At 47.0% G+C, this 26,049-nt stretch overlaps 1 protein-coding gene and 1 long non-coding RNA gene across 3 annotated transcripts in view; one reads left to right on the top strand and one right to left on the bottom strand.

Annotated features, from left to right (window-relative positions):
* Positions 1 to 25,544, top strand: part of TRPM1 (transient receptor potential cation channel subfamily M member 1) — a 131,003-nt gene extending 105,459 nt beyond the window's left edge. For both annotated transcript variants that reach the window (XM_070053538.2, XM_089311190.1), the window contains exons 22-28: positions 1,112 to 1,363; positions 3,436 to 3,610; positions 6,161 to 6,181; positions 6,886 to 7,030; positions 9,626 to 9,828; positions 10,285 to 10,417; positions 24,132 to 25,544. In XM_070053538.2, coding sequence (XP_069909639.1) covers positions 1,112 to 1,363; positions 3,436 to 3,610; positions 6,161 to 6,181; positions 6,886 to 7,030; positions 9,626 to 9,828; positions 10,285 to 10,417; positions 24,132 to 25,395 — 2,193 coding nt within the window. In that variant the 3' untranslated portion in view covers positions 25,396 to 25,544. The remainder of the gene's footprint in view (positions 1 to 1,111; positions 1,364 to 3,435; positions 3,611 to 6,160; positions 6,182 to 6,885; positions 7,031 to 9,625; positions 9,829 to 10,284; positions 10,418 to 24,131) is intronic.
* LOC149122937 (uncharacterized) lies at positions 1,200 to 9,631 on the bottom strand. Its single transcript, XR_016218759.1, has 4 exons — positions 8,515 to 9,631; positions 2,298 to 2,376; positions 1,788 to 1,856; positions 1,200 to 1,338 (listed from the first exon to the last, which is right to left on the bottom strand). It is a non-coding gene; the product is annotated as an uncharacterized LOC149122937 (long non-coding RNA).
* Positions 25,545 to 26,049: the final 505 nt, after the last annotated feature.

Genomic DNA, 26,049 nt, shown 5'->3' with positions numbered 1-26,049 from the left:
ACAATTTCCTATCCTTTCTCCAACTGACACAGAACCAATACTGTTCATTTAGAATTACTGCTGACCTGAAAAGCAGGACCCGTGATCCAGGGAGAGGCAGCATTAAAGCTGCTGATCTAATGAGAGCCCCAGAAACCAAGAGAGCTCCGAGTCCCAGGTTGTACAGCCCCGTCCTGGATAATGGCTCTGTTTCCTAGCCGAGCGCCATCCGAATTCTGCAGAGGCTACAACTGGGATTTCCCAAGTGGCCGAGGGTCCCACCTCTAGTGCCCTTGAGACCTTGCTGAGCCCGAGCCATCCATGGAGACAGGAGCCTGCCCTCCAATTACAGGAAGGACAGGGCAGCCGGTGGCTGGCATGCACAGCTTCTAAAACCAGTGAATCCCTTTGGAGTTGGCTGCAACACAACTGCCCCCCTCATGCCACCCCTGCGATCCTGGAACCTCCCCAGGATCTCCCCATCTAGCGGTGTAGCCCCCACCCTGCTGTAGTGCCACAGCTGTGCCCGCCAGGCCTGCTCTCTGCACGCCCATGCATGCTGCTTGCTAAATATTTTCCATTTTACCCCGTGGAAGTCTCATTTTAATCAGTGGTGATTTTGAAAGGGTGATTTCTCAAGCGGGGAACATCTGGTCCCATTTTCCCCTGACTTCTCATGTCTAAGTGGCAGAGGGGTCTCAGCAGCTCAGCATTTCCCACTCCGTCCTGTCGTCTCCCTTGGATGGACTGCAGCTCCGTGGGACCGTGCAAGGATGACCCCTGCTCTGGGGCTCTCCTCCTGCAGCAGCCCAGAACGTGGCCTGGCAGGCACATGGCCAGATCATTAGAAAAGAAGTCAAAAGGCAGCTGCTTTAATTACAGCCAGAAGGAGACAATTTGGAAGGCATTTCCTGAGAGTCTCTGGAACCCTCAATCTAAGAACACAGAGGATTCTGTGGAATTTCCCTTTCTAGAGAGTGCTCTCTGCCCAAGATTAGCATTTAAAGGTCTTGAGGAGGCAAGAGACCAGATGCCCCGGATTGTTCCACCAGGCTTGTCTTCCCAAGATTCTAAGAAGACAAGGCTTCCAATACTGCGCTCTCTGTTTATTGTTCTTTGGGCTTGTTTTCAGATTCTCATGTCAGAACCAGGCAAACTCAGACAAAAAATAAAAGTCTGGCTTCAGGAGTACTGGAACATCACCGATCTCGTGGCCATTTCCATGTTCATGATCGGAGCAATCCTTCGCCTGCAGAACCAGCCGTACATGGGCTACGGCCGGGTGATCTACTGTGTGGATATCATCCTCTGGTACATCCGGGTCCTGGACATTTTTGGAGTCAACAAGTACCTGGGGCCCTACGTGATGATGATTGGAAAGATGGTGAGTAATGACAGCTTGTCAGTCACCAAAGATACTTGGCTATGGTAGAACCTGAGACCAGGCCTTGGCGTGGCTTCCTCAGATGTCATTTGGTCTTTGTGGTTCCTCCCTCCCTCTCTCTTTCTTTGTATTTGGGAGGCAGGGAGAGAGAGAGAGAGAGCAAGCGAGCAAGCGAGCGAGCTCCCATCTGCTGGTTCACTTCCCAAATGTCCACAATAGCTGGGACTGGGCCAGATTGAAGCCAGGAGCCAGAAAATCAATCCAGTTCTCCCCCATATGGTTGGCAGAAATCCAGTTACTTGAGCCATCACCTGCTACTGTCCTGGGTCTGCATTAGCAGGAAGCTGGCACTGGGGGCAGAGCTGGGACTAGAACCCAGGTAACCTGGTATGGGATGTGGGCATCTTGACTGCCAGCTACTCACCTCGGCAGTTGCTTTCTTACTGGGAATTCTTTGCTTTGAGATACACAATTCTCCTCCCCAGTTCATTACCTGACAATGCAATAGAAAAACCAGAGTTAAGGGTTTATTGTATATTTACATGTGTACACACACACACACACACACCCCTCAGTATGTATCAGGCACTTGATACATACCAACTTCCTTTTTCCATATCATATTTAAACTGCATAATGACCAAATATTTTTATTTTTATTCCTTCTAATTTATTATTAATAAGTACATTTTTGACAGTAAGATAAAATATCCTCTTCTTTTATAAGACTGCTTCAAACTACCTTCCCAGGGCAAAAGAAAACATTTAAGTGTTGATGAAATAGGAATTCAGTAGTAAAAGATCTCAAAGTATTTACTCTACATCTTGACAGCTAGAAATGTATTTTCAGCATGCTTTATGCACAGGGACCTGGATTTGATGTTCTGCAAGGTTACATCCACAATGTTTATTTGGCATAAACACGATCAACAACCTTCTAAGCTGTAGTAGAAGCTGGAGATAGAGGAATCCAGAGCTCTTCCGTCACCCTCACTCCAGAAAATTTTTGGCTCCTGTGGAATAGAAAATAAAGGAGTAGTAATAAAGGTGATTGGGCCCAGACAAATCCACACCTGCGTTGATTCCAGAACACGTCACAGAATATGAGACTGAAAATGAGCCAGCAGGAGCCTCACATTACCCAAAATAGCTTCACTGTTAGCACTGGTCCCACAAAAAAGAAAGACTCCTAGGTTTTGGCATAATTCTTACAGAGAGGCAGAGGCAGAGAGAGGGAAGTCTTCCATGGCTGCAACGGCTGGAGCTGAGCCCATCCTAAGCCAGGAGCCAGGAACTTCTTCTGGGTCTCCCACACAGGTGCAGGAGCCGAAGGACTTGGGCCATTTTCTGCTGCTTTCCCAGGCCATAGCAGAGACCTGGATTGGAAGTGAACAGCTGGATCTCAAACCAGTGCCCATATGAGATGCTGGCAATGCAGGTGGTGGCTTTACCAGCTATGCCACAGCGCTGGGCCCTGGAATAATTCTTAGTAGATCAAGTATCTGTGAGCTAAAGATACAGGGTTCAGTTAATTCCAGTGAGGGCCCTCATCCTCATTTTAAGGGATGGTCAAAATTAGGAATTAATTAATAAGTTAATTAATTAATTAATACCCCAGTAACCCAAGCATTGCTCACTGTGACCCTGCAGCAGTTGTAATGAATGGATTAATATTGGTGTACACCCTCCATTCATTATCTTTTTACCTCCATAAGTATCTCCTCTGACTCCTTAGCTTTCCTTACACACACTCATCTTTTTTCATGATTCTTCCCTTTGTCGACTGGCAGTTGTAGTTAATAAAGGAACATCTACTTATGGGCCACAAAAGGGGAGATGCAATGAGGTCGAAAAGTGGATGAGGTTAGAAACGCTCTAGAATAAGACAAATGCAATGCACAGAGTAGGAAAAACTAGTAGCCCATGGATGGGTGGGAAGAAGGAGAGGAGGCTTCCTTCAGCCAAATAAAGCATTTTGGAGAGAGCAATATGGGCATATGAGCATAAAAAACTGAGGTGAACTTGGCCCATGGAGTCAAGACAAATAAGAGACCTGTGTTCTCTGTACTCAGATGATCGACATGCTATATTTTGTGGTCATCATGCTGGTGGTGCTGATGAGTTTCGGAGTGGCCCGTCAAGCCATTTTGCACCCAGAGGAGAAGCCTTCTTGGAAGCTGGCCCGAAATATCTTCTACATGCCCTACTGGATGATCTATGGAGAGGTGTTTGCAGACCAGATAGACCGTAAGAATAGAATTCATAGTAAGATTCTCTTCCCTGCTTCCAAGGAAGATGATCAGCTCCAAATTAATGGAAGAGCACACACATTAATTTGGAAACAAAGTTAACTTGTATTCTGCATCAGATTATTTCATTTTTCAACCTTTTTTTTTACATTTATCTATTCTCATTTTTTAGTTGAAAGGCAGAGAGAAAGAGAGAGATCTTTCTTCCATCTGCTGTTCTCTCCCTAAAAGCCCCCAACAGCCAGGGCTGGATCAGGCCAGAGACAAGAGCCCAGAACTCCACCCAGGTCTCCCTTGTGGGTGGCAGGGACCTGAGTACTTGAGCCATCATCTGCTGCCTCCCAGGATTTTCATCAGTAGGAACCTGAATCAGATGCAGAACCAGGACATGAACCTTGCAATCCGATATGGGATGCAGGTGTCCCAAGTGGCAATTTAAGTCTTTGTGTCAAACGCTCTTCCTGCATTAGATTATTTTAGGCATCAAATTATTTTATGAAGGAAAAAAAGTAAAGACTATGGAATGTAGATTTGGAAGCACCAGTCATTTATTTTACTCTAAAAAGTCATTCAGTAGAGTTCTGAAAGACTCACTTCCCTTCCATTGGACCTTGTTGACGTCCTATTGCGTGAATGTAGTCCCAGGGCCAATATCCTAGTTTTCCTTCAACTCCAGTAATTTTCCACCTCAGGATAAAGCTGATAGTGTACTTCCAGTAGAACAAAATAGCACAGCAATGCAACTGACCCCTCATATCTTCTTTTTCTTCAAGCCATCAAAGCCAATTTTCCAACAGCTATCCATTTCCTCTTCACTACTGGAGTATTTAAAAAAAAAAATCAACAATGGTCTGGCTATTGGCAGAGGAAATGAGCCACAATCCTGCATGTGCTTCTAGGGCATGTAGGCCCCAGCTCCGCTGCAGGCTGAGCCGACAGGTCAGGGTGTCTGCTGCGTGGTGGGGACGTGCAGCCCAACTGTTCTTGTCTCTAATTCACCAAAAAAGAAATCCTTCAGTCCTGTTTTCACGTAGGTCCCAACATTTTTGTTTGCATATTGTACCATGTGATAAAGCATCAAGGACGAGAGTGTGTCTGCTGTCTTCCCCCTCACGTAGGAAATGCAGTTGTTAGTTTATCAGCCACGACTAGGACTGACAACAAGTTCACATGGTAATTCTTTTTTTTTTTTTTTTTTTTTTTTTTGACAGGCAGAGTGGACAGTGAGAGAGACAGAGAGAGAAAGGTCTTCCTTTGCCGTTGGTTCACCCTCCAATGGCCGCCGCTGCAGCCGGCGCACCGTGCTGATCCGATGGCAGGAGCCAGGATCCAAGTGCTTTTCCTGGTCTCCCATGGGGTGCAGGGCCCAAGCACCTGGGCCATCCTCCACTGCACTCCCTGGCCATAGCAGAGAGCTGGCCTGGAAGAGGGGCAACCGGGACAGAATCCGGCGCCCCGACCGGGACTAGAACCCGGTGTGCCGGCGCCGCAAGGTGGAGGATTAGCCTATTGAGCTACGGCGCCGGCCCCACATGGTAATTCTTTCTCACTTCTACAACACGATTCTGAACACATCTTTATTACAAGTATCACAAAGTCAACCATTAAATGTTTTTATAGTTTTGAAATCCAACCTGGTATCATATATTTTAAAAGTCCCTAGACTTCAAGTATGTTGTAATATTTTCATGGTTTTTTTTTAAATTATCATTAATGTGGATGAGAGAGAAAATAGGTAAAGTTGAGGTTATACTATTTTCTTTTTTTTCCTAAGATTTATTTTATTTATTTAAAAGGCAGAATTACAGAGACAGGGAAAGACAGAGAGATCTTTCATCCTCTTGTTCACTCCCCAAATGGCTGCAACAGCTAGGGCTGGGCCAGGCTGAAGCCAGGAGCCAGGAGCTTCTTCTGGGTCTCCCATGTGGGTGCAGGGGACCAAGCACTTGGGCCAATCTTCCACTGCTTTCCCAGGCTATTAGCAGGGAGCTGGATCAGAGAAGTGGAGTAGCCAGCCAGGACTCGAACTGCTGCCCATATGGGATGTCAGTGTTTGAGATGGCTTGACCCACTACATCACAAGGTTATACTATTTTCAATAACATCATGAAATGCAGCTTTTCAATTCTTGATTGGTTACCTAACAATTTTATATCTCGTTGTGCTTATGTGGTGTTTGTGTTAGAATACAGAGAATCTCTGACTGGTTAACCTGTAAATTAAAATGATCATTTGCCAGTAACAGCATCAGTTTCTCATAGTATTTTTAACGAGTGAACTTTTGCTGTTATTCATGACATATGGCAAAATAAATGTGAAATATATTTCCTAAAATTAATATGGACAATTCTTTAAAGAGATCACTGTTTCCATAAATGAACCTGGAATTCCCAAGCTTGAAATATTTTCATTCCTTGACAACAAATGTTCTTGTGTTGTTAAATCATTGTTTCACTTTTCTCTCAATTGTCATCTTTTCTCCCCCCGCCTTCTGTCACAACTCAAAAAATAATTAAATAAAACCTTCGGATCTCCAATCACTATAAAGTCTACGCCATGGAAATTAATCGTAAGTTTACATGGACTTGATTCTTTTAGTTCATGAAATGTGTTTATTAATTTGCCTTTTCCTTTTGGACTGCGGATAGTCTTACATCATTTTCAAGTATTCCTCGATTTCTGGTGTTAATGCCTTTTTTAAAGTGTAAGTTAAAAGTAAGAAGATTATAAATGTGATGTTGGGATCATCCTATTTTTTTTTCCCTTTGGGAAATAGACTCCCTGGGATGAAGGTGGCATTTCAAATGAACAGAAGGAAGAAAAATTAGTTTTCAGACATGACTCCAGAATAGTTACCAATTAGTGAGGGTATAGGGGATCCTGACCCCACAGCTCACGATACAATTATTTTCAAATTTAATGTACAAATGAAAGAAAACAAGCCAAACACAGAACAAACTCATGATAAATAATTAGAAAACATGATAATTTTCTAATAGAAAACAATATGGGGAGAAATAAAAAAAGATTTGTCAGCTTAAATACTAAAGACTGCTATATATGAAAAACACAATAAATGGGAAAATGGTTACAAATATGACAGAGTGACTATCTCTAAGTGCAGATGTGAGTTTCTTGCCTTCTTCGTGTGAGCTATTTTTCACCTGGAAAGTTTTTGGAAAAGAAATCAGTCATTTAAAGACACAAGTAGCCGATATTTGCTCTTCTCATTGCCCATAAGTGCAAACATAAAGAGACCACCTTCCCTTTCAGCTCCTTGTGGTGAAAACCTCTATGACGAGGACGGCAAGAGGCTCCCCCCCTGCATCCCGGGCGCATGGCTCACGCCAGCCCTCATGGCCTGCTACCTCCTGGTAGCCAACATCCTGCTGGTCAACCTGCTGATCGCTGTTTTCAAGTATGTGTCATGACTGACGTCTGTGTGCTTGTTCTTTCTTGTTTTATAGATTTTCAGTTTAATCCCCCGAATCTCCCACGTGACCACAGACTTCAGAAAGTTCATGTAAAAATGAAATTCAGTGATCCTTTGTTTTGGTGAAAAATTTTTGAAATGCATGCATGCTTTTTTCAGAATACTTATTTCCATGAATTTTTGAAGAGCTCCCATATGAACAGTTTCAAATATTTTTTGTTCCCATTTCCACATGAACTTTTTTTTTTTTTTTTTTTGACAGGCAAAGTGGACAGTGAGAGAGAGAGACAAAGAGAAAGGTCTTCCTTTTTCCGTTGGTTCACCCTCCAATGGCCGCCGCGGCCGGTGCACTGCACTGATCCAAAGCCAGGAGCCAGGTACTTATCCTGGTCTCCCATGGGGTGCAGGGCCCAAGCACCTGGGCCATCCTCCACTGCACTCCCGGGCCACAGCAGAGAGCTGGCCTGGAAGAGGGGCAACCGGGACAGAATCCGGCGCCCTGACCGGGGCTAGAACCCGGTGTGCTGGCGCTGCAAGGCGGAGGATTCGCCTAGTGAGCCGCGGCACCAGCTCACATGAACTTTTTAAAATGCAGAGAAGTTCACTAGGCTTAAGTGCATAGAATTTTTGAAGGTTTTTTTTGCTAAACTTTAATATTTTTTATTTATTTATTTTTGACAGGCAGAGTTAGACAGTGAGATAGAGAGACAGAGAGAAAAGTCTTCCTTCTGTTGGTTCACCCCCCAAATGGCTGCTATGGCCGGCGCGCTGCGCAGATCCAAAGTCAGGAGCCAGGTGCTTCCTCCTGGTCTCCTATGCGGGTGCAGGGCCCAAGCACTTGGGCCATCCTCCTCTGCCTTCCCCGGGCCACAGCAGTGGCCACAGCAGAGAGCTAGACTGGAAGAGGAGCAAGTGGGACAGAACCAACTGGGACTAGAACCCGGGGTGCCAACGCCGCAGGCGGAGGATTAGCCTAGTGAGCCGTGATGCCAGCCGCTCAACTTTAATATTTAATCCTAAATCAAGAGCTGACACTTACGGGCCAGTGCTGTAGTGTAACAGGTTAAGCCTCTGCCTGCAGCACCCGTTTGAGTCCTGGAGGCTCGTCTTCTGATCCAGCTCCCTGCAAATGGCCTGGGAAATCAGTAGAAGACGGCCTAAGTGCTTGGGCCCCTGCCCACTTGGGAGACCCACAAGGAGCTCCTGGCTCCTGGCTTTGGCCTGGCCCAGCTCTGGCCGTTGCAGTCATTTGGGGAGTGAACCAGCAGAGGGAAGACCTCTCTCTCTCTCTCTGTCTCTCTGTCTCTCTGTCTGGAACTATGCCTCTCAAATAAAAATAAATCTTAAAAAAAAAAAAAAGAGGTAACACTTAAACACATTTAAATGTAATCCTGGTTAGTAATTTAACACTGTAGCATGTCTTTTATCTAATATTTTTTCTTTCTATAAAAAAAGCTTTATTTACTTACTTTGAAAATCACAGAGAAAGGGAGACCCAGAGCGAGCGATCTTCTATCCGCTGGTTCACTTCCCAGATGGCCACAATGGCAAGCGCTGGGCCAGGCCAAAGTGAGGAGCTTCATCCGGTCACCCATGTGGATGGCAGGAGCCCAAACACTTAGGCCATCTTCCACTGCTTTTCCCAAGTGCATTAGCAGGGAGCTGGATCAGAAGTGGGGTAACCACTTCTAAGCACATTAGCAGGGAGCTGGATCAGAAGTGGAGTAACAGACTGGCACCCTTCTGGGATGCAGGTGGCAGCTTTACTTGCTTTACCACCATGCTGGCATCATGAAAATAATTTCTTGATGAAGGTCTCCTGAGGTAGAGAAGAGCTGATCTGTACTAGTGTATGAACTACATTTTCTTCTTTCCAAGGCAGAAGATAGAATGGCCTGGGGCAGGAGGAGGGTTTAAACTTTCAAATCAAGTTCCTCCCAGAACTTCGCTGTTTACCTTGATCTACTCAATATATCAACTACACATATTCAACGTTGAAAATAACTTTAGCTTCTAAGATAAAAACTATGAGGCAAGAAAATCCTTCAAAGAAATTTAAAATCTTGGAAGTGAACAGGGCATTGGAGAGGATCTGACTTCTCCTGGGAGGGTTACTCCCGTTCCCAAGGCCCCGTGTGAAAGACAATGAAACTGTGTGCTTCCTGGAAGCTAAGACAAAGACTGTACCTACCCCAGGTCCAGAGTAACAGCACCTTCCATGAGATAAGTTCAGTAATCAACTCAGTACCAAAAAAGTAGGTATCTATTCGTCTGAATTGAAACTTTACACACTTTGAAGTGCTTGCCTGAACGGCTCATCATTTTAAAATATGGCGTTTGCACAAACGTGAGAGTCAGCAGGCCGTGGCATGGTGCTTCAGGAAAGTAGCTGGTAGCAACTTAGACGCTTAGTTCTTACCTCCATGAGTGAACTGTCCTGGAGCGCGGACAGTCCACAGACGGAGGAGGGAGGGCTCGGGACCAGGTGGCGCCGAGAGCCCACTTCTGCAGGTTTCATTGCGGTGTGCGTCCCTGGCTGCTGGGGAAACGACTAACTGTGGCCGCGTCTTGTTTCCGAAGCAACACCTTCTTCGAAGTCAAGTCCATATCCAACCAGGTGTGGAAGTTCCAGCGCTACCAGCTGATCATGACGTTCCACGACAGGCCGGTGCTGCCCCCGCCCATGATCGTCCTGAGCCACCTCTACATCATCGTCGTGCGGCTCAGCGGCCGCTGCCGCAAGAAGCGCGAGGGGGACCAGGAGGAACGCGACCGAGGCCTGAGTACGCGCGGGGCTGCTCGGGCTGTTTTACCAGCGTCCCCAGCAGGCCCCGTCCCGCGCACCGCACTAGGCCGCCAGCCGCTGTGCTTTCCGAGCGGTTCCCGTTTCGGGGGGTTCTACTCGGGCTTGCGCGCTCCTTCGTAATGCGTGTTACTGAGAGCCGGCTCGTGGGGCTCAGAAGTCGGGTGTGCAGATTTCTGTCTACGGGCTAACCCAGTGCTCCCCTCACAAGGCGTGGGTTTGTTGCATCTAAAGAGGAAGAGAAAATAATGCTAGTCGTTTGGCTCCATGAATAAAACTCACGCGGAGTTGTCGGTCAGCATTACTGGGACGTGGACCTGGGGCGAGGCTTTGGGTAACTTAGCTCGGCGCAGTCGGGGACGGCCTGCAGGCGGTGGAGGCGCAGGGTAACGGGAGCCGGCCGGGGCTCACGCGGCCGCCGCCTCTCCCTCCGCAGAGCTCTTCCTCAGCGACGACGAGCTGAAGCGGCTGCACGAGTTCGAGGAGCAGTGCGTGCAGGAGCACTTCCGGGAGAAGGAGGACGAGCAGCAGTCGTCCAGCGACGAGCGCATCCGGGTCACGTGCGAGAGGTGCGCCGGGGTCGCGCGTCCGGGGGTGGGGGGCGCCCAGGTCCCTGCAGCATGAACTCCAGACGTCGCCTTTTGACGTGGCTTCCCCAGGGGTGAGAGAGTTGTACACTGTGGGTGGAAGTGACATTTAGCGCATGTGGTGCGGGGCCCCCCAACCTGACAGCCCTCGCCCACCCTCACACCCCACAAGTGGGGGCTTTCGCCAGCTGCGGAAACCACCTTCTGTGAGGCCGTCCATGTCGCTGCCTTTACCAAGCCTGCGCACCCCTGGGGATGGGCCGCCTCCGGCCTAGCCCCTTGCCTCCCTCCACCGTCCTCCCAGACTCCCAGGGCAGGGGTGAAGCGGCTCCTCCGTGCTCCCAGGAGACTGGGAGCCGTGGGGAGTGTGTGCGCGGGTGTGAGATGTGTGTCCCCCAAGAGGCAGGCTCAGTCTTTGACTTACACATTGTCCAGCAAAGTCAGCATCAGCCGGCTGTGTGCAGAGTGCATGCATGCAACTGTTTGAATCGAAGAACGGGTGAATGAAGGCAGGACAGGGAAGGACAAAAAGTGACATTTCTGATGCCCTGTCCTGAGCTAGATAAAGGGTAGACAGGGATAATTAACCTCCACTGTCTGCACTTTTTAAAAAAGATTTATTTATTTACTTGAAAGTTAGAGTTACACAGAGAGGAGAGGCAGAGAGAGAGAGAGAGAGAGAGAGTTTTCCATCCAATGGTTCACTCCCCAATTGGCCACAACGGCTGGAGCTGTGCGGATCTGAAGCCAGGAACCTCCTCCGGGTCTCCCACGTGGGTGCAGGGGCCCAAGGATTTGGGCCATCTTCTACTGCTTTCCCAGGCCATAGCAGAGAGCTGGATGAGAAGTGGAGCAGCCGGGACTTGAACCGGTGCCCATATGGGATGCCGGCACTGCAGGCGGTGGCTTTACCCGCTGTGCTGCTGTGCTGCAGCGCTGGCCCCTGTCTATGTTTTTTAAATCGTGATTTTTGAGAAAACTTATTACTCAGTGAAGGCAGTTTAAGCTTGCTAAAGTGTGTGTGTGTGTGTGAGAGAGAGAGAGAGAGATAGAGAGAGAGAGATTGAATTTATTTGAGAGCGATGGTGAGTCAGAGAATTCCAGTCCACTGGTTTTCTCCACAAATGCCTACAACAGCCAGCACTGGGCCAAGACTGAAGCCAGGAGCCAGGAACCCAATCCCAGTCTTCCACATGTGTAGCAGGAACCCAGTTACCTCAGTGTGCATTGGCAAGAAGCTGAGTCAGTAGCCGGAGCCAGGCATTGAACCCAGGCACTCTGACCAAGGACACAAGGGTCTCAAACTAGGCCGAATGCCCAGAATGCCCATCACTAGGCCAAGTGTCCCTAAAGATCTTGATAATTGGTAGTACATTGTTCCAAGGATTTAACTAACCATGCAGATAGAAGAAAGCCTGGCAAAGGACACACCTAAGGGGATTCTGGGGCATCCTTAGATCCTTGAGCATCAGAATGAAATCTTCCCGACACAGAAGCAAGCACATCGTACGGAGAAACAGGAGAACAAGGCAGGCAAGTCCCCATCAGTGGCCCCAACAACTAACAACAGACTGCACGATTCACCGTGAAGTCTCCCTGGGGCATGTCCAGGCCGTGGACGCGGCCCCGCCCGCAGGAGGGAAGATGCCCCCTGGCAGCTGCAGGTCCCTGGCCTCGCTCCTGACTCACTTTGTAATCCAATCAAACCCAACGAGCCAGATTCAAGGATTGTCCACACCAACTTTTGGCCTCAATAAAGTACATTTTCAATGAAACTTTGAGACATCTATTTGCTACGTTAACACTAATTGCTAAGCTTTCAAAAGTAGGAAAATTATCTCTACATAAGATAAGGCACTCCACATCGATAATCTAAAATTTCCACGTTTTAGTGAGACATTAACTGGGCTGTAATCCTAGCCAGTCATTTACAATGGAAATTGTGTTCTGCTCCAGGCTGGCTCCCTCCCTTCTCTCTTCCCCTGACATTGTTTGGATTTTTACCATTCTTGAGCCAAGTCTCCAAGAATGTAGTTATCAGGTCACTACCAAATCGCATTTTTCTCTGGGGGCTGTGTGCACACGAAATAGCTATGAAAGTGAGCAGGGCAGCAAGAACATGCTACTTCCTGTTTCCCTTGGCAGGGATCCACAGGAGCCTTGGGGGCACATTCCTGCCCCTCCATTTCCCTCTACTGGCTTTGTGTGGGCTGACTCACAGGTGAATGCCCCAACAAAAAGAGGAGGAGGTTTGGCGAGAAGGGAACTTTCCTTCCCTCTCAACCTGGCCTGCTGAGGAGCTAGGACTAAAGCAGAATGAACAATTAGTGATTCGGACCTAGCTTCAGGCACCTGTGACTGCTTTCTGAGTGCTCAGACATTCCTGCTGTTTCTCCAGTCTTCTTTATGTGTTGGGTTCTCATTTTCTGCGTCACTATTAGTCATTTATGATCTCCCTGCCCCTTTCTCAGCGGTCTTCGCAGCGCCATTCAGACCCGGGAATGTTAGGAGAGCACCAGTCCTTTCTTGTCTCCTTATTCGGCTACCACTTCACGCCTGAGCCGGAGAGCCTCGTGACTCCTCGTCTTGTGACCCAGCGCATTTCAACATCAGTCACGCTCCTGTATGAGAAAGCCTTGAGCTGCCTGCGTGCAGGAGCTAAATTCATGGCTCTCTCCTAATGCTTGGAAAGTTTACATTCTAAGCACTTAAACCAGCTGTTTTATTGTGAAGCTTTAACATCTTGTGAGGTCCAGTATTTAGTTCCTCAGTAGGAGATGTGCAGTGTGAGACAGTGTTAGCATTGCAGCAGGTGTTTAACCCAAAGCCCTTCAACACGCCCACCTCGGGGCCTGAGAGGCACCAGACTCATGGTTTTTCTTCCAATCTTGGATATCTTCTCCTGACCTCTAGGCTCTGCCATTCAACTATCTGAGCAAGATGGACAGGAGCACATCATTGTGGCCCCTCCCCTTCTTCACCAACAGCTATCAAGTTCTATTTACTCCCCTCATGACTATAACATGGCCCACCCTCTTTCCACCTCTGTCACCAGCACTAGTTGAAGCTTCCATCACGTCTGACTCCATTGCTACAGATGCTTGACTGAGCATCTTTGTCTTTTTTTTTTTTTTTTTTTTTTGGATAGGCAAAGTGAACAGGGAGAGAGAGAGACAGAGAGAAAGAAGGTCTTCCTTTTGCCGTTGGTTCACCCCACAATGGCTGCTGCGGCCGGCGCACCGCGCTGATCCGAAGCCAGGAGCCAGGTGCTTCTCCTGGTCTCCCATGGGGTGCAGGGCCCAAGCACTTGGGCCATCCTCCACTGCACTCCCGGGCCACAGCAGAGAGCTGGCCTGGAAGAGGGGCAACTGGGACAGAATCCGGCGCCCCGACCGGGACTAGAACCTGGTGTGCCGGCGCTGCAGGTGGAGGATTAGCCTAGTGAGCTGCAGCGCCGGCCCGTCTTTGTCTTTCAACCCACGCTGTGCTCCATGGAGGTCTTGTGCTCCTGCCCCGTCTGCTTCCCTTGATATTCCCTCCGTGGTTCCCACTGCTCTCAGGCCTGGAAGGGCAGCCTTACCCTGGACCATCTCCTCTCTCTCCGGCTCTGCACTTCGTTTCTTGGCTTTCGTTCGTGTCCTCAAAGCACAGGATCCTTCCTCCCACAGAGGCTGTGCGCATGCTGCTCCCTCTGCTCGGCACACCTTACCCTTCTTCTCTCATCCTTTGGTTCTCTGCTCAAATGCCATTTCCTTATGGGAAGCCTCCACAACCATCTCCGTCCTTAGGCCAGGCCAGGATCCTCCGGCCCTAAGCTCCATAAAGGCAGTTACCATGTCTGGATTTTTCTGCCATGATATTTATCCCCAGAGTCTACACAGCTCCATATAGCAGGAATGAAGTGTGTGTGTGTGTGTGTGTGTGAATGAATGAATGGTTCAAAACATTATCTCCTGATTTGAATACAAATTTCTACCCCATGCTCAATGGATTGTTTCCTGAAATATTGAAAAGGGAAATCAAATATTTCTCTGAGTAAAACATTGGTTTTACTTCATTACTTTCATTAATTAAGGAGCTGCATCAAGGTGCAAAGGATTGTACCACTCATGAGTGTCATGAGGAATGACTAACATCAGCAACACCAAAATAAGGGTTAGTGTTGGCAGACATAATCCCTCTGCTTGAAGAGGGCTTGTGGGATGAGAATATTCCATAGATAACTTCTGTCAGCGTGACCAAGTTAGAACTTGGTCAGCCTAAATACTCTATTCTCATCATACCAGATAACTGCTAACATGTATTGCTATCTATTGGAGCTTCGAGGCCATCTCTGTGTCTTCTACAAATCCACTGTTGTACACATTGTTCTTTCTTTGGTTCACCAATCTTAATCACAGGTTCAAGAGCAATGGGAGGCAGGTACTCTGGCTCAGTGGGTGAGACTCTGCTTGCGACATCCACATCTCTTGTCAGTGTGTTGTCTTGAGTCCGGTTCCTCTGCTTCTGAACCAGCTTCTAGCTAATCCAACTTCCTGGGAGGCAGCAGTTGATGGTTCAAGTGCTTGGGCCCCTGAGACCCAAGTGGGAGACCCAGATGGAGTTATAGGATCCTGGCTTTGGCTGGCCTAGGTGTTGCAGGCATTTGGGGAGTAAACCAACAGATGGAAAACCTCTCTCTCTCTCTCTCTCCCCCACCCACCTCCTCTGTTTCTTCTCTCTGTCACTGCCTTTCAAGTACATGAAAATAAAGGAACATTTCTTTTTTTGACAGGCAGAGTGGACAGTGAGAGAGAGACAGAGAGAAAGGTCTTCCTTTCCCATTGGTTCACCCTCCAATGGCTGCCGCGGCCAGCGCACTGCACTGATCCGAAGCCAGGAGCCAGGTGCTTCTCCCGGTCTCCCATGCGGGTACAGGGCCCAAGCACTTGGGCCATCCTCTACTACACTACCAGGCCATAGCAGAGAGCTGGACTGGAAGAGGGGCAACCGAGACAGAATCCAGCGCCCCGACCGGGACTAGAACCCGGTGTGCCAGCGCCTCAAGGCGGAGGATTAGCCTAGGGAGCCGCGGCGCCGGCAGGAACATTTTTTAAAAGAGCAATTGGTTGAGGGCCAGCGCTGTGGCTCACTAAGCTGGTCCTCCGCCTGCAGCACTGGCACTCCGGGTTCTAGTGCTTGGGCCCTGCACTGGCATAGGAGACCAGGAAGAAGCACCTGGCTCCTGGCTTCGGATCAGCGCAGTGTGCCAGCCTTAGCGGCCATTTCAGGGGTGAACCAATGGAAGGAAGACCTTTCTCTCTGTCTCTCTATCTCACTGTAACTCTACCTGTCCAAAAAAAAAAAAAAAAAAAAAGAGGAATTGGTTGGAAAGAATCTTTGTTGACAAAATTTTGTCAGCAATTCAACTTTCTTTCCAAAAGCAATAGAATTATGTCACCCAGTGTGTTTTCCTTTTTCCCATGGCTTCAATGAAGTTGAACACCAAGCTTAATATTTAATACAATAAGTATATGAGGAAGTCTTCAAAACATTCATTGATGATGTGTATTAAGAAAAAAAAAACTATTCATGGATCTCAAAAATCTTTTGTGCCAAAATAAATTTATCTTTTGATTTCATTTCCATGAACTTCTTGAAGTACCCTCATATTAACATAGATTTTTAGGCCAGTGCCGTGGCTCACTAGGCTAATCCTCCGCCTTGCGGCACTGGCACACCGGGTTCTAGTCCTGGTCGGGGCGCCGGATTCTGTCCCGGTTGCCCCTCTTCCAGGCCAGCTCTCTGCTATGGCCCGGGAGTGCAGTGGAGGATGGCCCAAGAGGTTGGGCCCTGTACCCCATGGGAGACCAGGAGAAGCTCCTGGCTTCGGATCAGCGTGGTGCACTGGCTGCAGTGCGCCAGCCGCAGCGCGCCGGCAGCGGCGGCCATTGGAGGGTGAACCAACGGAAAAATGAAGACCTTTCTCTCTGTCTCTCTCTCTCTCACTGTCCACTCTGCCTGTCAAAAAAAAAAAAAACACAAACAAACAAAAAAACACCATAGATTTTTGTACCAAAATTAATTCCATTTTCCATAGAGTTTTTAAATTATTTGTTTATTTTCTACAAAAGTATTTGAACTACCTAGTAATCCATCATCTCCAGGCCCCATTGATCTCTGTCTAGCCCTGGATACTTGACGAGTCAGGTATTGGTGCTATTGTGTTAGAAGGAAAGAGAACGTAGGATATGAATAAGAGCTTCACTTAGTGGCTGACTGCCGAGCCTGGCCAGAACAGAAAGTAGAACATAGCCAGAAAGGGCTAATGATTTAGATGACTTGAATTCTAGAAAGCTGGAGGTCTGAGGGACAGCCACGTGGGTGTATGTAAGGCAGCACAGAGCTGGACTCTCAGCCAACTTAATATTGTTTTAGTAACTCAGTCTATTGGCTTTACAAAGAATGAGAAAGCCAGAAGGTTGAAGGCTTGAGTCTTGTTCCTTCATTGTTAGTCTTCGTTAAGTCTTCCACATATACAAATTCTGTAGGTAAGCACAAGATTCTGGCCTGGGTGTTCTCCCTATAATCACTAAATTTAAAAGGCAGCCCAGTACAAGGAAGTACATGAAAATTAAAATAGCGGATGTAAAAATTAGAGTGGATTAGACAACTTTACGATCTATACATTTGGAATAAAATTACAGGGTAGGAAGCCTTAGAACTCAAGTTCAGAATACCATGAGAGCTTGAAACATGGGTTTCTTCAAGTATGAACTGAACCTAGCTCCATTAACGTCATGTTTTTATGTTAACATTTAACTCTATCATTAAGGAAATGTTCCCATATAATTTATCAGATGCCTTGCAGGTGAAGGGTGAGGTTTTCATGTGTAAAGATGACTGCACATAAAACAAGACTGAATAAGTAGCTCACTACACAACTCCAAATGTCTAAGTCCTGTCCTAGGGAACTCCTATTGTGACAGGATGAATTCGTGGCTTACATTCAGCAGACAAGAGTCTACACAAGACCTATCAGTTACGTCACACATAGGCATTCTCTCGGAAGCTACTACAGAAGTTCCTCAAATGTATATATTGCTGTGCTAACATTTGAATGAAATGGAAAACATTAGCTATATTTCCTTAACAAAAAGGTTTTCTTGTTGAATTATTTTAAGGTTTTAGGGTACCACATTCAAAAACAAATACCCTTAATTATAGATACACCAAGACACAGAGAAGATCTGCAGTACATTATCTCACATAATTGTGTCCTTTGAGACTTGGGTAGCATTTACAGTTCAGGGAGCAATTTCCAACTGACATTCCATGGCCTTACTATTTTTGTATGTTTGCTTTGTTTTTGAGAAGAACAAAGATTGTTTGTGATTAGCATGCTGTCAGCTTCAGGGTCCCCTTTAAGATGTGCCCATGATTATATTAGGCATGAAGTTATTCCACCGGCTCCTCTTTATCCTGCATCTGTCAGCCGTGGTGCCTAAAACAATAATGATGATAGTCGTAGCATGGTAGCGTTGTGAGAGATAAATGAAATTCGTGTAAATGAAGGTGCTCTATCACTCTCACCACTGCTATTTATCAATGTACTGGAGGTCTTAGCCAGAGTGGGTAAGGCAAGTGAGAGAAACAAAAGACATATGTCTTGAAAAGAATTAAAACCATTCCTGTTTGTAGATGACACAACTGTGTAAACAGAAAAATCAGATAAAAAAATTTTTTAAAATGTAAACAAACAAAAAGCCTCCTAAAAGTAATAAGTAGATTTAGCAAGGCTACAGAACACTAAAGTAACACACAAAAATCAGTCTTATTTCTATATAGTAGCAACATATAATTGGACACCCAAAAAAATAACATTTTCCAAGAGCTCCAACAAAAAGAAGTACGTAAGTATAAACCTAATAAGACACACATAGAATCTGTATGCAGAAAACTATAAAATATTGCTGAAAGAAACCAAAGATGAATCAAATCAATGGAAAGACATGCCATAGTGATTCACTGGGTTTACACGAATATAGTACAGATGTCAATTCTCCCAAAATTGAGCTATAGTTTTAGCACAATATCAAGCAAAATCCCTGCAGGTTAATTTGTAGATAGAGGTAAGCTGATTTTAAAAGGTGGCATGGGAAGGTACAAGAACTAGACTGTCTCAAACAATTTTGAAAAGAATAAAATCACAGGAATCACCCTACCGAGTTTTGAGACTTCTTATCTGGCTATACTAATGAAGATGGTGTGGCATCTGTGAAAGGTTGAACACCTGAACAAATGGAATGGAACAGAAAGTCCAGAAGTAGATCTATCTAAATGGAGCCAACTGACTTTCCCCCAGATTGCAAGAGTAATTCAGTGAAGGATGGATAGTCTTCAACAAATGGTGTTAGAACAGTTGGACACTCTTGTGCAAAAATCTATCTCAAAACATACAAAAGTTGACAAAAACGGTCATAGATCTAACCATAAAACACAAAACTATAAAACTTTTAAAAGAAAATATAAGAGATTATCTTCAGGATCTGAGAATGGACAAAGCATTCTTAACATGACACCAAATGCATAGTCCCTAAAGAAAAAGTGATAAACTGGATTTCATCAAAATGACAAACTTTTGCTTTGCAAACGACACTGCTATGAGAATGAAAAGACAAGGTGCAGACTTGGAGAAGACGTTTCCCAGTCACACATTTGACAAATAACTTGTACGCAACACAACCAAAGAATTCTCAAAACTCTGGGGCCGGCACCGTGGCTCACTTGGTTAATTCCCCGCTTGCGGTGCTGGCATCCCATATGGGCGCCGGTTCTAGTCCCGGCTGCTCCTCTTCCAGTCCAGCTCTCTACTGTGGCCCAGGAAGGCAGTGGAGGATGGCCCAAGTCCTTGGGCCCCTGCACCTGCATGGGAGACCAGGAAGAAGCACCTGGCTCCTGGCTTCGGATCGGCGCAGCGCTGGCCATGGCAGCCATTTGGGGAGTGAACCAATGGAAGGAAGACCTTTCTCTCTCTCACTGTCTAAAACTCTACCTGTCAAAAAAAAAGAATTCTCAAAAATCAATAAGGAGAACAAATTGCCTCAATTAAAAGTAGGCTAAAAATAGGCTAAAGATTTCAATATATTCTCACTGGAAAGAACTTGAGACTGTCAAGCACCCGAAAAGACATTCAACATCATTACCTATGAGTGAAATGCAAATTAAAACCATGATCAGACACAACTACATACTTATTACAATGACTAAAAAATTAAAAATACCAATATTACCAATAGCCAAGAAAGATGTTGAGCAACTAGAACTCACACAGACTTCTGGAGGAATGAGCAAATGGTACAGTCACTCTGAAAAAACGGCTTAGCAATTTCTTAGGAAATCAAACATACACAACACCTAGAACCATCAGTCCCATGCAGAGTCAGAAGCTGTTTAAACAGTGGGGTGGTCAGTCGCTCCACACACCTCTCCACGTAGTCTAGACGTGGCACACAGCAGCTGTGTGAGGCTGCTGATGGTGCCGAGTGGCACACTGGTTTTCAGTGAAACTTTTTTTTCATAAGTGGAAGGAATTTACTATAAAATTATGAATCAAGGACAGTACAGTAAATACACAAATGAGTGATTATAACCAGTAGCAAGTAACTGTAGGAGCCATACTCTTACACGACTGGCAGTGCTGTAGGGATGGTTACAACGACCCCACCACACACAGCCACACATGAGCAGTGCATTGTGCTAAGATGTTACGGTTGTGACGTCACTAGGTAATAGGAATTTTTCAGCTCCATTATGAATTCTGAGGACCTGTCTTATATGCAGCCTGTCACTGGGCAACATGCTGTTAGGCAGTTTATTGCTGTATTTAACTGCAAGGTGTTTACAGCAGAGAAATGAAAACTTATGTTCACACAAAACCTGTCCGTGAATGTTTATAGCAGCTCTTTTCAAACTTTCCCCTCTCCCAAAAGAAGGGGAACAACCCAAAAGTCCTCCGAAGTGTGTTATTGTACATCCCTAAATAGATCCTTAACAGGGCATCCTAGTTAAAAGTAAATCAAGCAAATATTTTTGTCTTCTATTTTGTGTGGAAAGTATTTCAGCCTGTCCTAAGGTGAACTGAGCTAAAACTTAGGAAGCTAACCCCGCCTGTGTTTGCTGATGAATCATGCTGCACAGGAGCTCTGTACGAATGATGGGCTTTCTTTGTGGCTGCCTGCCCCAGGGGGTGTAAGCAGATATGGGACCCTTGTCAGGTTGATCTCTAGAGGGTCTGCAGCTGCCATCTGAAACCACTCTTTGTGTGGGCGCCAAGGTCTGAGAAGCATGTGTGAAGTAACTGTGGGGAGTCACAGAACATGGCTAAGAAAGGAGCTGGCTCACTGTTTGTCCTTTCTGTCTACCAGGTCAGATACCTGTGACCTTTACCACATTTTCTTCTCTCTCTCTCTCTCTCTCTCTCTTTTTTTTTTTTTTTTTTTTTTTTTTTTTTTTTTTTTTTTGACAGGCAGAGTAGACAGTGAGAGAGAGAGACAGAGAGAAAGGTCTTCCTTTTTGCCATTGGTTCACCCTCCAATGGCCACCGCGGCCGGCACGCTGCGGCCCTGGCACACCGCGCTGATCCGAAGGCAGGAGCCAGGTGCTTCTCCTGGTCTCCCATGGGGTGCAGGGCCCAAGCACCTGGGCCATCCTCCACTGCACTCCCTGGCCACAGCAGAGAGCTGGCCTGGAAGAGGGGCAACCGGGACAGAATCCGGCGCCCCGACCAGGACTAGAACCTGGTGAGCCGGCGCCGCTAGGCGGAGGATTAGCCTAGTGAGCTGCAGCGCCGGCCTTCTCTTTCTTGTTTCACACACACGGGGACTTCAAAAATGAAATTAAAAACTGATTAAATCCACATTCTATGCAAAATTTTCCATCAACTTTTTTGAAGATCCCTCCTTGACTTGGTGTAGCCATTTAAAATTTGCTGTCTCCACTTCCCAGCTGTTCCATGAGCTTGGAACAAGCCACGGGACAATTTTTCTTAACCTAAGCCGCACAGTGAAGCACTGCTTCTCCCACAGCTTTACTTGTGATGCCAAGAGAGGAGTCCCCCAGCAGAGCCTGGTAACTGAGTCAGTGTAGGGCTGGGGAGAGGCGGGGGAAGTGCAAGGAAGACCACAAGATCCAGCGGTTTGGAGGTTTCCTTTCTATGTGTCTGACTGGCAATGTTGTTATACAAATTAGCTAATAAGGGGAAAAGCAGGCAGAGAAGTATCCAATATTTGAGAGGGAAGATATGTGCTCCATCAAGGAGATTTTACTCTTCCCAGAAGTCGGGGCAAGTTCAGAGGTCGCTGAAACACGGGGAGAGCCGGAGCCTGAGAGCCGGCCTTCCCAGACGTGGAGGCCTTGTCTCCCTGGGGGTGAAGCTCCAGGAAGCCAGACCCTTCCTGTTCAAATGATGTGGTTTCCTAGGGGCCGTATAAATAGTTCTCCAAGGAAAGGATTAAGATTAGAGGCCAAGGATCCCGCCATACCTCGGAGTGCAGCTGTCACTGGGGCCAGCGAGAGTGGCGAGAGGGGCGCGAGCAAAAGCACCTCTGGGAGGGGCGGGGCAAGGCAGGGCAGAAGCACAGGATGTGGAGCGCAGGGATGGTCGGGCTCAGAGCAGAACAGTGCAGGGCAAAGAAGGGCAGGTGCAGCAGAGGGCGGCAGCAGGCCGGGCTCAGGGCTCAGGGGAGCGCACCAGGACCAGGGATGGACTGGGAGGGCAGGTAGAAAGGGCAGCCAAGACCTGCTTGAAATAGACTGCAGTGTGAGCTATGGGACTCTAGAGCCTGTCTGTACTCTTGAGGAAGGTGGAAGGCGACGGAGGCAGAACAGAGTCAGACTGAAGGATTTGTCTTCACCTCGGGATGAACCCGCTGGAACTGACCACCACACTGCCTGGCTGGGAGCCGGAACTCCCATCCCCATCCCTGGGACTAAGTCAACTTTGAGAAGGCAAACCTGGTCCAGGGCACCCCTCACTGTCTCTTAGAGTGAAATTTCATGAGCACGCCGAAAGAACACACACTGTACATGCTGAACTAGAGAACGAGGTCTCCACCAGAGGATTTGGGCCCAGGAGACACAATGGCTTCACAAGCTGCTGACTGGTCTTCTAAGAGTTCTTTTTTTTTTCTTCTTTTTTAAAATAATATAATGGCAGGCATTTATAATCTGCTGCAATCTCTTTTTAAAAATTTATTTATTTATTTGAAAGGCAGAGCTAGAGAGAGAGAGAGACAGATCTTCCACCTGCTGGTTCACTCCCCAGACAGCTGAAATAGACAGGACTGCCAGGCCCAGCAGGAGCCTGGAACCCCATCTGGCTCTCCCACGTGGGTGTAGCTTGGCGCTTCATCTGCTGCTTTCCCAGTGCATTAGCAAGCAGCTGGATTGGATGTGGAGCAGCTGAGACTCAGCCTGCACTCATGTGGGATGCTGACATTGCAAGCCACGGCTTAACTGAATGAGCCACAGTGCCGGCCCCTGTCATGATCTTTCTTTATGGGAATACTAAACATTAAGAATAAAGAACAATTTAAAGTTACTGTTTCTTCAGACAAACATTACCTATCATCCCTTAAGTACTAATAATCTGAACCATTAACATGTCATGTCTGAATCCCTTGAACTTCAGACAAGATGTAAATGTATTTATTTAGTTATAACCACTCATTGCTGGTGTAATCAAAACTCCAAAACCAAGTGCAGGAGCAGTCGGCACCCCCTGTCATCAGGGTCCTGTATCCACAGATTCAGCCAAACTTGGATTGCAAATTTTTGAAAAAAATATTGTACCTGTACTGAACATGTTCTGATTTTCTTCTTGACATCATTCCCTAAACAATGCAGCAAATAACTATTTGCATAGCATTTACACTATATGAAGGTTCTTTAAAAAGTTCATAGAAAATGTGTATTACGAGAAAGCTTTCCATGAATTTCAAGACTTTTGTACCAAAAAACCCTTTAGCTCTTAATTCTATTTTCAGAGAACTTTTGGAAGTAGCCTCATTTTAGGTGTTACAAGTAAGTAATTTAGAGATTATTGAATATATATAGGAGGTGTGCAGAGATTATATGTAAATGCTAGGCCATTTTAGGTAATGAGCTTGAATTTTGGGAATGTGGGGTCCCAGAGCGAATTCCCAGGGCAGTCAGGACTGTACCTTTCTTTATTACCAGAGTCTGTGTGATGTACCAGCCAGGAGACAAGCACAGGCGCAAACGGCACAGCCACGCGGTGTGCTCACGCCCCAGCTCCACTGCTCACTGACTGTGGGCCTTTGGGCAAATTACTGGCTTTCATGTGACTTGATGTTCTCATCTGTAAGATGGAGATGACATTACTGCCTACCTCCTAGGGCTGCGGTGAGGATGAAGAGAACCTGGAGTGGTAACTCAGTGAGCACTTGTGGTGAACACACCTAACAGGATGACTGGTGAATGTCAGCTCCACAGATGTCACTCATCCCTGCCATCACTCTCTGACCCCTCAGGGTAGTTTAGTGGCGCTAGCAGGGGCATGTGAGGTTGGCAAGGATGCCCAACAGATTCCACGATCCTCAGAAGACTAAAAACTCACACAACAATGACATTATCTTATGATTTTTAATATCCAGCGAGTCCCGATTTAATGCGTCTATCCTTTTGTGTTCACCAGAGTTGAAAATATGTCAATGAGGTTGGAAGAAATCAATGAAAGAGAGAATTTTATGAAAACGTCCCTACAGACGGTTGACCTTCGGCTCTCTCAGCTGGAAGAGTTATCCAGCAGAATGGTCAATGCTCTGGAAAATCTTGCCGGGATCGACAAGGCTGAGCTGACCCAGACGCGGTCGCGGGCTTCCTCTGAGTGCGATGTGACTTACCTGCTCCGGCAGAGCAGCGTCAACAGCGCCGACGGCTACAGCATGTGTCGGTATCATTTCAATGGAGAGGAGCTACTGCTTGAGGACCCGTCTCTCTCCATGTCTCCAGGGCCAGGATTCAGGAAAAGAGCCTGTTCCTTCCGTGTGAAGGAAGAGAAGGATGTGAAGACGCACCTCGTCCCGGAACGGCAGGGCAGCCTTCACCTGCCGTCAGGCACGCCTGCGGCACCAGATGGCAGTCGGCTGGTTGTAGCCGACGGTAAGAACACTTCAGAGCCCAAATTAGGTCCAGATATCGGGATTTCAACAGAAGATGAAAGGCAGGCGGACCCTAAAAGAGAAGAAACTGCTTCCCCAAGTTTAAATCAAACAGATGTCGGGCATGGGCAGAACAAATCAGATTTTCAAAACACTCAGCTGACAGTGGAAACGACAAAAATAGAAGGCAGCATTTCCTATCCCTTGGAAGAAACCACAGTCACACGCTATAACCCAGATGAAACGTTCAATGCCTGCAAAACAGTGAAGTCCAGAAGCTTCATCTATTCCCATGGACGACAGCTGGTCAGCGGCGTTAACCAGTGGAGTGCAGAGTACAGCTCCATCATGGACCAAGCGTGCCCCTCCGCAGCGCAACAGTGGACGACAGAATGGAAGTACCAGGTGCAAAAGATCACGCGTTCGCGCAGCACGGACATCCCTGCCATCGTGTCGGAAGCTGCAGTGCAAGCCGAGCAGAGAGAGCAGTCTACAGACACCGAAGACGAGAACAGTGCGCCTCAGACAGTCCCTCGAATCGCCCGTCTATCCCTCGCAGTCACCGACAGGACTGGGAAGGGAAACCTGCTGTCTGTGAAACCAGAGCAAACTCTGGGATTCCCGTCGCTCAGGTCCAAAAGTTTACATGGCCACCCAAGGGGCGTGAGGTCCCTCCAGCACAGATTAGACAGGCCAGGCCACGCCAGCAGTGTGACCAACTTGGTCGTTGTATCTGGAGTTACGACGGAAGAACCAAAGGTGAAGCAAGAGAAAACTTCCCCAGAAACTGAATGCTAACCCGTTGTGTGTGTGTGTGTGTTTTTTTAAATCAGAGCCACTAAAAGGTCCCCCCTTGGTCATCCAAATATCACTGAAAACATTTTCATTTTTTCCCAAAGATTTATTTATTTGAAAGGCAGAGTTATATATAGAGAGAGAGATCTCCCATCCACTGGTTCACTCCCTAAATGGCCTCAATAGCCAGGGCTGGACCAGGCTGAAGCCAGGAGCCAGGAGCTCCATCCAGATCTCCCACGTGGGGCAGGGGCCCAAGCACTTGGGCCATCCCCTCCACTGCTTTCTCAGGCACCTTAGCAGCGAGCTAGATCAGAAGTGGAGCAGCTGGGACTCAAACGGGCGCCCATATGGGATGCTGGCTTTGCAGGCCAATGTCTTAGCCCGTTGCACCATATTGCTGGCTCCACATTTTCATTTTTAAAACCTAGAAATTTTGACTGAAGTTAAAATGTAATGGGCTGAATTAAAGTCGTATTTTGTTAGCATATGTTAGTAGTTTTTTGTTTGTTTGTTTGTTTTAGTTAGGTTAGGATCAAACGAAAGTGACAATACTCCAGTGCACACAGACTGATTCATCAGTGTACAAGATTGTATTACCAAATAGCCTAAGAAGTGCCTGCGGGCACATGAGCCTCCAGCAGGTCACTTAAAGAG

This window comes from Oryctolagus cuniculus, chromosome 12 (assembly GCF_051225735.1).
Source record: "Oryctolagus cuniculus isolate XC-2025 breed Fujian yellow rabbit chromosome 12, ASM5122573v1, whole genome shotgun sequence".
Classification (NCBI taxonomy): Eukaryota; Metazoa; Chordata; class Mammalia; order Lagomorpha; family Leporidae; genus Oryctolagus; species Oryctolagus cuniculus.
Note: the sequence above shows the minus strand (reverse complement) of the source record. Positions and strands in the feature narration are given on the sequence as shown.